The sequence below is a fragment of the Elephas maximus genome, chromosome 8 (assembly GCF_024166365.1).
Source record: "Elephas maximus indicus isolate mEleMax1 chromosome 8, mEleMax1 primary haplotype, whole genome shotgun sequence".
NCBI lineage: Eukaryota > Metazoa > Chordata > Mammalia > Proboscidea > Elephantidae > Elephas > Elephas maximus.
The window spans coordinates 85,683,575-85,696,512 of NC_064826.1; the positions used below are offsets into that span (position 1 = coordinate 85,683,575).

The 12,938-nt window shown below is 36.2% G+C and overlaps 1 protein-coding gene across 6 annotated transcripts in view; it reads left to right on the plus strand.

Moving 5' to 3' along the window:
- PALS2 (protein associated with LIN7 2, MAGUK p55 family member) overlaps window positions 1–12,938 on the plus strand; it is a 116,844-nt gene that overhangs the window by 97,575 nt on the left and 6,331 nt on the right. For 5 of the 6 annotated variants that reach the window (XM_049893402.1, XM_049893406.1, XM_049893405.1 and 2 more), the window contains 2 exons: window positions 1,254–1,415; window positions 12,126–12,328. In XM_049893402.1, the coding sequence (XP_049749359.1) occupies window positions 1,254–1,415; window positions 12,126–12,328 (365 nt within the window). The remainder of the gene's footprint in view (window positions 1–1,253; window positions 1,416–12,125; window positions 12,329–12,938) is intronic. The other variant, XM_049893407.1, reaches the window with a different exon arrangement.

Here is a 12,938-nt window from a genome sequence, read left to right on the forward strand (position 1 = left end):
TTTTTCTCTTAATATTCGTTTAATCTACTGTGGAGAAATTACGCAAAAAAAAAAAAAAAAAGAGTTGCCATTCAGATAGTAACCTAAGGAAGAAGTGTTATTACTACAGATTGAGAGCTACAGCAATAATAAAAACCCAGACCCACTGCTGTCGAGTTGATTCTGACTCAGAGTGACCATATAGGACAGAGTGGAACTGCCCTGTAGGGTTTCTAAGGCTATAAGTTTTTACAGAAGCAGACTGCTGCATCTTTCTCTTGCTGAGCGGCAGGTGAGTTTGAACCAATGACTTTTTGATTAGCAGCTGAGCGCTTTAACCACTGTGCTACCAGGGCTCCATAGCAATAATAGGTAATGTAATATTCCAAATCTACTTTGGCCTTATTGTAAAGTTTCTTGCAAAACAGAAAATTTGTCATTTTCCACTGACCAATTTTGGAACATATTTCCACTAAAAACAGTTTGGACCTAACATTTTATTTTATACACAAATTTTAGAATCTTCATATTTAAATATCAGTATATTGTTGATAAGGACCCCTGGTGGCACAAAGATTAAATGCTTGGCTGCTAACTGATGGGTGGTTTGAACCCACCCAGCGTTCTGTGGGAGAAAGACCTAGATAGAGACTGGCTTTTGTAAAAATTGAACCCTAGAAAGCTCCATGGGGCAGTTCTCCTCTGTCACAAGGGTTCACTATGAGTTGAAAATCGATGCGACAACACCCAGCAACAACAACATGTTGTGCGTATGCATTTTATTAATCAAACTGATACTTACAAAGTCACCACACATTATTCATGTATTTCGTTACAAAGATGTACTCATTCCATGGAACTCATTTCAACAACCACCCTGCATGTACTGTTGTCCATATTTGATATATACTTGTTAGTTGAATAAATCATACAAATTTGTAATTCGCTTATTTATATTAAAGGAATTATTTCTACTGAAAAATTGATAATAAAGAGGTTTCAGTGGGTATCTGATAAGGATAAGGCACGGGGATTTTTCTAGCTTGGTTAGACAGATTTTTAAGGGCAAATGAATGGAAGCAGGTGATTAAATGAAGATATAAAATAATTTATTGTACTTCACCAAATTTGTAAAGACATATCTGTACTGAGTGGAACCATTCAGGTGATGTTTAACTTCAAGACAACTGGGCCACTAGTGCACAGAATAGCAGAGAGCTCTCATGCATATAAAGGATAACTGAATATGTTTTCCAATTTTCTTTTGTATTTAGAATTTGACCGCCATGAAATCCAGATATATGAGGAGGTAGCCAAAATGCCTCCCTTCCAGAGAAAGACATTAGTATTGATAGGAGCCCAAGGTGTGGGCCGAAGAAGCTTGAAAAATAGGTTCATAGTGTTGAATCCCACTAGATTTGGAACTACAGTGCCATGTGAGTTTTCTGTGCTTTCTTTGCTATTGTCAAGAAAGAGTATGGGTACATGGGAGAAGAGAGGATTTGTTGTTAATAATAATAGTAACAGTTTTTTATTACACCAGTGAAAATGAACAAATAGAAGATACTTATAAAACTCGGTAATTCTGTAGTTGTCTTGATATAGTGTCGTAGCCCTTGTTGGCTTGCTACCTAGTGGCATTTGGTTCCCCAGACTGTTCAGTCCAGAAATTTTAGGGTTAAGTGCATGTGTTTAAGAGTTGTGGAAAAATCAGCATCAATTTAATATTTTCTTGTACAATTGACTTTACTCTTTGCACCACCCGGGGACTCTGTTCACCTATATTTTAGCATAAAAAAAAAAAAGAGGAAAGCTTGCTGGCTCCTCAGATAGTCTCTGTGTGGCAATCTTTGTGAAATGTATATGTCTGGCATGTAGCTCTCAATCCTGTAAGGTCATAAACCTGCTTTTAAACCTAGCATATCAACAGCGATTCATACTCCAGAGCAGGAAGCATTAATTAAGGTCACAAAGATTGATGTGTAAAATAAAACAGAATAGTGATGGAGAAGTATAACCACGTAGTGAACCACTCATTTTGTGATCTTTGCACTGTTTTCCCTGTTTGCATATTTACATGGAAAGTCAAACAGTGATGCTAGAAGTTTGCTTTTTGAGAATGGAATTATAGCAAGGAGATGATATAACTGACTGTTACAAGGACTGATACACATTTGTCTTTATTTTGGAGCTGTATGGTGGCGCAGTGGTTAAGAGCTTAACTGCTAGCCAAAAGGTCAGCAGTTCAAATCCACCAGCTGCTCCTTGGAAACCCTATGGGGCAGTTCTACTCTGTCTTATAGGGTCACTATGAGTCAGAATCAACTCGACGGCAGTGGGTTTTACAGGTGCCTCTATCCACCAGGCGCTTCTTGGAAACTCTATGGGGCAGTTCTACTCTGTGCTATAGGGTCGGTATGAGTCGAAATTGACTCAACGGCAGTGGGTTTTTGTTTTTTTTTTTTTCCTACCTGTGGGAATTTACTTGCCCTGGACAGTGCAGGCAATGAGCTAATGTTGCCTCTCACTCCCTTTTCTGCACTTCTGTTGCAGACCACGCCCCCTTTTAATTAACACAGTATTTCTGTAACTATATTAATGCCTTTAAGCTTTTTTGAGTCAAATCTTAGCCTGAGGCCATTCCATTTCTTGTGGACTAATTTTAGAGTTTCTTTGCTTTAGTCCACTATGTTTTAAGGTTTAATTCTCAGTGAGTAATTTTACTGCTAAAATTCTTAGAGGTTGGAGGAGTAACCTTTCCATTGCCCACATGTTCTACTTATAATCTCTCAGGGTAAGGCTTTGAATTCCGTTATACCTGTTGCTGTCGAATCGATTCTAACTTGTAGCGGCTGGTGGATTCAAACTACCAACCTTTGGTTAGAAGCCGTAGTTCTTATCCACTGTGCCACCAGCATCCTGGATTCCATTATAGGCACTATAATTATAGGCATTATAATCAACTAAATTAGTAGTTACTAAAATAAAAATTTCACTGTGATAAAAGTATTATAAGGCTGCAGTTATGAAATAAGGAAAAAGTCTTTCGTTTTTATCAAATTAATATATGCACTGTTTGTTAATCAAGCCATTCTTAAAGATATATGATGAAAAATAATCCTTTGTCTTCCCCTATCCCACCTCCAGCCCAGTTACCACAAAGAGCTGATTTTCATTCTTTTTGCCCTTTCTTTTGGTAGTCTCCCATATTTTTCAATCATGTCTTTATTCTACTGTTTCTTGCTTTATCCACTTACTGCCTTATCTCTTGACTTCCTGTCTATCCCCCCAACATAATAGCTCTGTTTTCAGTTAATTCAATTTTACTTTCTTAAACAGCCTCACACCCAGCAGTCAATGAGTTCTTTTTTTCTTCCTCTTTTTACCTTGGCTTAATGTGTGTGTTTATATAGGGTTTTAAGTGTGTCTGTGTGTGTTAAACCAAAGACTCCATTATATGACTTATCCAGTAAGTTGTGATTTTGTTCTTGGAGACATCTGTCTCAGAACCCTGCCTTCTGCTTCCATGAGGACTACATGCTATATAAAGCTGCCCAACTGTTAACAATGAAGTATTTCCCTTGTTGCTCTCCTGGATTGAAGCTGTTGTTCCTATCTCCAGTGTCTCTTTCTTGGTTTATTGGCTTGTTTTGCTGGGGCGCATCCTCTTGTAACTTCACAAGAAAGGATATGTGGGATATAATTTCTGTGTCTTTATTTGAAAATGTCTTTTTTCCTGCCGTGTACCTGATTGTTTAGCTGAGACTAGAAATTCTAGATTGTAAAACTCAAAAGATGTTATTCTTAAATACACTTTTGTTGAGAAGTTCAATGCCATTCTAATTCTTATTCTTTTATATACCCTGATTTTTCTTTCAGAAACATTCAGGCTCTTTTATTTGGTTTTTTAAGTATTCTGAAATGTAATAACAATGTACCTTGGTGTGCATCTTGTTTTATTCATTGTGCTGAAGATTGATGGGCTCTTCAGTTTAGAGATTGTGTCCCTCAGTTCTGGGGAAATTCTTAGTGTTTCTTGAATGATTTCCTCCTTTTCATTTTCTCTGTTTACTTTTTCTGCGATTTGTATTATCTGGATGGTGAACAGCCTTGATTGGTCACTCTCGGTCTCTTAATTTTTTTTATCATATTGTCCCTTCATCTTTTTATTCTACTCTTTAAAAGATTACCTTGACTTCTTTATCTTCTATCTTATCAATGTTTCAATCACAATAATTGTACTTTTTCATTTTAGGTTTATTTTCTGTTTTTTTTTTCCCCAAAGCATCTCCTCCCTCACTCCCTTCTTTCATTCCTTCCTTTAGTAGGAACAATCTTTTCTGTATCTCTAAGAATACTAAATGGAGCCCTGGTAGTGCAGTGGTTAAGAGCTTTGCAGTGGTTAAGAGCTGGTTAGAGTTTGAATCTACCAGCTGCTTCTTGGAAACCATGGGGCAGTTCTGCTCTGTCCTGTAGGGTCTCTATGAGTCAGAATCGATTCAAGGGCAGTGGGTTTGGTTTAGGAATACTAAAACAGTAATTCTTTTTAATATTTTCTTCTACAGGCTGAATTATCTCTACTTCCTTTTTTCTGTTTGTATATGGTTTACGCATAATGATTCCCTTTTATGCAGGGGGGCTTTTTACTTACATGTACTGATGCTTGGTTATACATTCATGCTTAAAAGTAAAGTGCTAAATCTGCTTGCAAGCTCTGGGCAAGGCTTGACAGCTGGCTGAACTTTATTCTAGAGAATGGGTGAGGAGCTGACTGTTTTGTTGGGAGAACCCAAAATCTTGGTAGATGAGGTACTTTTCTTTGGAGCTGTTGAATTCCTTCAGAGAAGAATGATCAGATATCCTCCTACTGAGATTATTCCCGAATCAAGATAGAGGGGTTTATTTTATCATATATGTAATTAATTAAGCCTCCCAATTTTTAGTTTCTTGCCTCTGATTCTCACTGAACTGTTTTGGTACCCTTGTCAAAAACCAGTTGACTGTACATGCGAGGATTTATCGACTCTTCAATTCTATTCCATTCATCTATGTGTCTATCCTTATGCCAGTATCACACTGCTTTGATTAATGTAGTTTTGAAGTAAGCATTGAAATCATGAATTAGAGTCCTCCAAGCTCTTTTTCAAGATTGTTTTGGCTTTTCCGGGTCCTTTTTATTTCTATATAAATTTTAGGGTCAGCTTTCAATTTCTGCCGGAAAAGCAGCTGGGATTTTGAGAAGGATTACATTGAATCTCTATATCAATTTGAAAAGTATTACCATTTTAACAATATTAAGTCTTCCAATATATGAATGTATGTGGCTATTTCTGCTTATTTAAGCCTTCTTTAATTTTTTTCACCAATGTTTTGTAGTCTTCAGTGTACAAGTGCATCTTTGGAGTTAAATTTATTCCTAAGTATCATCCTTTTTGATGCTATTTTGAAAGGAATTTTTTTTTCTTTTTTGTATTGTTCATTGCTAGTGTACAGAAATACAAATGATTCTTGTATGTTAATTTTGTATCTTTTAACTTTGCTGAAATGATTTATTACTTCTAATAATTTTTTTATGGATTCCTGACAATTTTTTTATGCTAATCTTATCATTTGCAATTAGAGTTTTACTTCTTCTTTTCCAATCTGGATACCTTTTATTTTTTTTCTTGCCTAATTTCCCCATCTAGAACCTCCAGTACAATACGGAACATTAAGTGGCAAATGCAGAATCCTTGCCTTGTTCCTGATCTTAGGAAGAAGGCTTTCAGTCTTTCACTATTAAATGTGATATTAACTGTAGGTTCTTCATAGATGCCCTTCATGAAATTTAGAGAGTTCCTTCCTATTCCTAGTTTGTTGAGCATTTTTACCATGAAAAGGTGTTGGATTTTGTCAGAGGCTTTTTCTGTGTCTGTTAAAATGTCATGTGTTTTTTTTTTCTTTGTTCTGTTAAATTGCATTGATTGATTTTTGTATGTTGAACCAACTTTGCAGTCCTGAAATAAACTGCATTTGATTATGGTGTGTAATTCTTTTGACATGTTTCTGGTTTCAGTTTGCTAGTATTTTACTGAAGATTTTTATGTCTGTATTCATAAAGGATATTGGTCTGTAGTTTGTTTTTCTTGCGATGCCTTTTGCTGGCTTTGATATCAGGGTAATTCTGAACTAATAGAATAAGTTGGGAAGTGTTTCTCTTCTAATTTTTGGAAGTGTATATGAAGGATTGGGGTTAAATCTGCTTTAAATATTGGTAGAATTTACTCATGAAGCCATCTGGTGCTGGGCTTTTCTTTGTGGGACGTTTTTGATTAATAATGCATTCTTTTTACTTGTTATATTCAGATTTTCTATTTCTTTTTTAGCCCATTTTAGTAGTTTGTTTCATTTCATCTGTATTATCTAATTTGTTGGCATGTAATTATTCATAGTATTCTTTTGTAATCCTTTTTATTTCTGTAAGATTCATAGTAATATCTTCTCTTCAATTCTTGATTTTAGTAATTTGTGTCTTCTCTCTTTTCTTCTTGGTCAGCCTAGCTAAAGATTTGTTTTAATTGTTTATTTTTATCTTTTAATGAATAAACTTGGTTTGGTTGATTTTTCTGTTCTCTGTTTTATTATATCTGTCTTATTCTTTATTATTTCTTTCTTTCTGCCTGCTTTGGTTTTAGTTTTCTTTTTCCAATTTCTTTATGTGAAAGGTTAGGTTATTGATTTGAGATCTATATTTTTAACATAAGCATTTACAGTTGAACATTTTCCTCTTAGCACTATGTTAGCTGTATCCCATTTTTTTCTTTTTTCTTTCATGTTTTGTTTTTGTTTTCATTAATCTAAAAGTATTTTCTAATTTCCATTATGACTTCTTTGACCCATTGGTTATTTAGGCATGTATTGTGTGTATTTTGGAATTTCCCAAATTTCCTTCTGTTACCGATTTCTATTTTCATTCAATTTTGGTCAGAGGGCATGTTTTGTATGATTTCAGTCCTTTTAAACTCATTGAGGCTTGTTATATGGCCTTACAGATTTGTCTTATCATGAAGAATGTACGTTCTGCTGTTGTTGGGTAGAGTGTTCTCTGGATGCCTGCTAGGTCTAATAGATTTATAGTGTTGTTCAAGTCTTCTATTTCCTTGTTGATCTATGGCCTACTTGTTCTATCCATTATTGAAAGTGGGATATTGAAGTTTCACACTATTATTGTTGCATTGTCTATTTCCCACTTGAATACTATCAGGTTTTGTTTTATGTACTTTGGGACTTCGTTGTTATGCCTTCCATTTCATTTCTGATGACGTCCAGTTTTCCTAGATTCATATGTACATTCCAGATTTTAATTATTAATGGATGTTTGCAGCTGTTTCTTCTCATTTTGAGTCATGGCACCTTACCAAATGAAGGTCCCTAAAGTTTGACTCCATCCACATCATTAAGGTTGACTCTACTTTGAGGAGGCAGCTCTTCCCCAGTCATACTTTGAGTGCCTTCCAACTTGAGAGGCTCATCTTCTGGCAGTATACCAGAAAATGTTCTGCTGCTATTCATAAGGTTTTCACTGACCAATTTTTTTGGAAGTAGACCGCCAGGTCCTTCTTCCTAGTATGTTTTAGTGTGGAAGACCTGCTGAAATGTGTCTACCGTGGTTGACCTTGCCAGTATTTGAAATACCAGTGGCATAGCTTCCAGCATCATGACAACACACAAGCCACCGCAGTATGACAAACTGGTATAGGTGTGGTTCTATTACTCTCCCACTATATCCTCTTTCTGTGACTTCTGGTTTCTCCGGAAGAAATGGGGATTAAAGGAGAAGGTACAAAGTGCTATCATTTAAAATCTTGCCTATTGGAGTCCTTTCTGTCACAAATGTCCAAATATTACTTCTGTTTGGCAAGGGCAATATCATCTCCATGACACCCACCACCTCACCCAAGCCTTAATCCCATATTGTAGAATCTCTTTTTGCTTGTTTCCCTTAGCCGTTATACTGTCTTTCTGTGCAGGATACCTTCAGAACAGTTTAGGCCTGACTGTCTTTGGATAAACACACATGCATGTATACATATATCTCACAGGAATCTCATTCTTGCTTTGCCAAACAATGAGAGTAAAGCCTCCGCACGGCTACAGCATCTCATTATGGGCCTTCAGAATTCTTTAGAGAGAATTATCTTACCATGAGGTCAGGAGAAAAAAAGAAAGCATTCCCCCCTGAACCTATGATTCATTGCTTCAATGACTCCTTCTTGAAGATACATAAGATACAGGAAGGTGATGGTCCGAGGACCGGATTGGCCACTTTTTAGTAAACTCTGAAGGAGGAGGCTGTAGATCCTTGGCTTTGTAGCACTTACTTGGAACTTGAGCAAAATTCTGAGATTGCAAGAAAAGTCTCATTCAACATTATAAGTATAATGAAGACAAAATAATTTCTAATTAAAGAATTTATAATTACAATCATGTTGTACATATAAATTTTGTGTTTTTTCCCCCACTTAACACATCATTTTTTCTTTTCCTGAAATCCATTGAGTTCATTGTTCAAACCTTTTTTGTTCTTGTTGGTCACTCTGCCTGGAACAGTGTGCCTCCCGGATCTTCACATGCTTGAATTATACTTTTCATTGAAGGTCTCATTTTCTCAGAGTTCTTCACTGACGATTCAATCTAAAGTAGGCTCCCCAAGTCAATAAGACTAAGCTCGGAGTACTCAGCAGAAACCATGCAGGCAAGAAGGCACTGAGATGTCATATATAAAGCCTTGAAGAAAAAAATTGCCCACCAAGAATTATATATCCAGCAAAACTCTCAAGTATGATGGTGAAATTAGGGCATTTCTAGATAAACAGAAGTTTAGGAAATTTGCAAAAACCAAACCAAAATTACAAGAAATACTAAAGGGAGTCCTCTGGTTAGAAAATCAATAACATCACATAACCTTAGACTAGAACACAGAACAGAGCAACCAGATATCAACCCAGATAGGGAAGTCACAAAAATAAATCAAAGCTAAAACACTGAAAATAGGGAAACAGAGGCATCAATATGTAAAAGATGACAACATTAAAACAAAAAAGAGGGACTAAAAAATGTAGCCATAGATCTCTCATATGGAGGGGATGGCAAGGCGATATTAAGAAATAAAAGATTGGTTTAAACTTAGAAAAATGGAGGTAAATACTAAGGTAATCACAAAGGAAAGAAGTAATCCAACACATCAAATAGAAAACAAGAAAAACATAAAGACTCAGCAAATACAAAATCAGCAACGATGAAAATACATAAAGAAAAATGACTCAGCATAGACAATTAAGTGGAACAAAGGAACTGTCACCAGCACACAAAAAAAGACATCAAAATGACACGCTAAACTCGTAACCAAAACCAAAACCAAACCCAGTGCTGTCGAGTCCATTCCAGCTCATAGAGACCCTATAGGACAGAGTAAAACTGCCCCATAGAGTTTCCAAGGAGCACCTGGCAGATTCGACCTGCCAACCCTTTGGTTAGCAGCTGGAGCACTTAACCACTACGCCACCAGGGTTTCCCACTAAACTCATAGCTATCAATAATAGCACTGAATGTAAATGGACGAAATGCACCAATAAAAAGACAGAGAGTGACAGAATAAATAGGATCCATCTATATTCTGCCTACAGGAGACACACCTCAGACTTAAAGACATAAAGTAGACTCCCCAACACCTTGCAGCTATGTTTTAGCACTTAATTTAAATTCTTATTTGTTATTTGACTACTCATCTATCTCCATGTTCAAGAATATATTCCCCAAGAACAGAGGGCCTGTCTGTCTTTTGCACTTCAGTAGACTCAGGTTCTAGAACGTAGTCTGGCACATTGTATATACGCAGTAAATATTGAATGAATGAATGAATGAACATTGTATCATGAGCTTTTACTCACAAGTCATCAGCTCTGTAACAGGTGTGTATGTGTGCGTGCGCGTGTGCTACATTTTGTTTAACCATTATTGCTGTTGCCCATTTATATATAGTTTTTGGGGGTGGATTATTTGTGTTATAAATAAAGCCATGATAAAATATGTATACAGAAATCTCATATGTAGGATTATTAGATCAAAAGGTATTATAAATGCTTCAGTTTCTTGATTTCTCAGTGCCAAATTCATATTAGGTGAGGTATACTATTTTACCTTTGAACAGACCTTTTATTTTGAGTAAAGATTCATATCTGAATTTTTATATACAAAGATTTAGGTATACTCATGTCACATCAACGCTCACCTCGTTACGTAGTGTAGATTGTTTTACTTTCCTTCAAATCATTTACACTCACATAGCATATGACATTTGTTTAAGCCTCAGAATCAACAGAGAGAAGAAACAGTGATTTCGGTGTGACAAGCTTGCCGTACTTCTGATACAGAATATTGTGGTGCACATTACTAGGTGGTTAGGCAGCCCAGGTGGAGCGATGGTTTAAGCGGTCGGTGCTGACTGAAAGGTTAGCAGTTTGAACCCAATCAGCGGCACCACAGGAAAAGAGACGTGGCAATCTGCTTGCGTAAAGATTACAACCTGGGAAACCCTGTGGGGTAGTTCTGTTCTGCCATACAGGGTCGCTGTGAGTCCGAATCGACTCGACAGCACACAACAACAGCAACAGCATGGGCGGAGAAGAAAATAAATGCTGATGTTTTAAAAATTCAATTTAAATGTTTTTATACATTATAAAAGGATTCTAAAACAGAAAAGCATTTTTATCCCTGGGGGCATAAACTACTTTATGAGTCATGTTTTCTCTTTAACATTGACCCCTCGAGCTTAGTTAACAAATTGTTACTTTGTTGGTTGTTTCCTCATTATATGAAAAGCTATTAAAATCTGGAATTTTGTCTATCAACCACAAAAATTAAATTCTAAGAAATCACATTGTTTAACTGGTTAATGGATAAGCCTAAGGAATCAGTTGTAGTCAAGCCACCCTGTTGTAATTCCTCTTAGAAAGGGGTCAAATATGTGACAATACAGATTTTTTTTTTTTTTAAAAAAAGTGTTCCATAGAGAATGGGATTGTGGTTAAAATTCACTTGTAAACTAAAGAACATTTTGCCAAGAATTAAGATTCCCTCAACATGCGGGGGGGTGGACATTAGGGTAATGTGCGTGCATCTGTATGTTGATCTCAAGCAGCCCATTCTCGTGCATGGTTTCACTGTAGGGCTTCACCAAAAACAATATTCTTCTAAAATTATGTTCACAGATATTGAGCAGGTCCTAGTATACATTTATCTTGAGAGTTCAGGATTGCCTTAGAAGTTTTATCATACCACCTTTGATGAGTAATTCCAGAAACCTTAGAGATCACATAGTTTTGGACATGAAAAGCCATTGTAGCATCTTGAAGATTCTTGAAGATACTTTATAAATATTGTCCACAGTGTCCTAGAAAACCACCTTCAAGGTCAAACCAGAAAATAACAGGGAACACCTGTTGTATATAATGATCTCATTTATGAATTACACCCCATATTATTGAGCTTGAGTTTGAAGTCGATTTTTCCTTGTAAAAGTTTTCGTGATTAAAAAAAAAATTTTTTTTCTTTCTTTTTTTGTTACAGGATCATAATACTGTCAGTTTTTTTAATCTTGGTTACTTACTAATTCTATTTTCATTGCTTAATGATTTGAATATCTTTATTCTGCATCTGTATTCTTCATGTAAGGAGCCCTGGTGGCACAATGATTAAAGTGCTCAGTTGTGAAACAAAAGGTGGGCCGTTTGAAGCTATCAGCTGTTCCGCAGGAGATAGATGTGGCAGTTTGCTTTCGTAGAGATCACAGCCTTGGAAACCCTATTAGGCAGTTCTACTCTGTGCTGTGTCGGGTCTCTGTGAGTCAGAATTGACTTGATGGCAATGGATTTGGTTTTGGTTTTTTATTCTGCATCGATAGGTACTTGGTTAATAGAAGGATACTTTTTTTTTTTTAAATCTCTGGTCCAGCCAAATTCAGATTAAAGCTTAACACTCCAAAAAATTATTCTTTTCTTCCAAGCTAGTGTTAACAAGTTGGCAGAGTACCTAGCTCTGCACCTTTGCAACAGTTATTTTATACCCTAGAATCTCATTGTACAAATTCTCAACCTTATTTTGTGTAGTTACTTCACGGAAACCAAGGGAAGATGAAAAAGATGGACAAGCATATAAATTTGTGTCACGATCTGAGATGGAAGCAGATATTAAAGCTGGAAAATATTTGGAACATGGGGAATACGAAGGAAATCTCTATGGAACCAAGATTGATTCTATTCTTGAAGTTGTCCAGACTGGAAGAACTTGTATTTTGGATGTCAATCCACAAGTAAGCTGAAGTGATTCCAAAGCTTTTTTGTTTGTTTTTTTCCTACACTTTTATTTCCTGTGGAGTTTATTAAATGATAAAGAACCTTATTTTGCATCCATAGCTAGTTACATAAATCTCTAACCAATTAGTCAACAGAAGCTTAGATTGCAATAGAAACCATGTCATTAGGTCTGTGGTAGAAGTTTATTTATTTACTTGCTCAAGTAATGTATGAATGTATATATTAGGAAATGTTAAATTTAAAAGTCAAACAAGGCTGTAATAAAAGAATAAAAAATTGAAGTTGCCCCCTCCCACCAGATTCTCTCTCTCTCTCACACACACACACACAAACACAGAGGTAAGTACGTTCATTTCATTCTCATTCTTTGTCTCTTGCCCACCCCATTGCCACTCAGCCCAACTTCACTTCCCTACTCAGAAATAAATATTAATAGGTATGTTTCTTTCTAGTCTTTTTACTATACCTTCTTGTTGTTGGGTGCCATCGAGTAGATTCTGACCCATAGCGACCCTATATGACAGAGTAGACCTGCCCCATAGGGTTTCAAACCACCCACATTTCAGTTAGCAGTACAGCACTTAACCATTGTGCCACCAGGGCTCC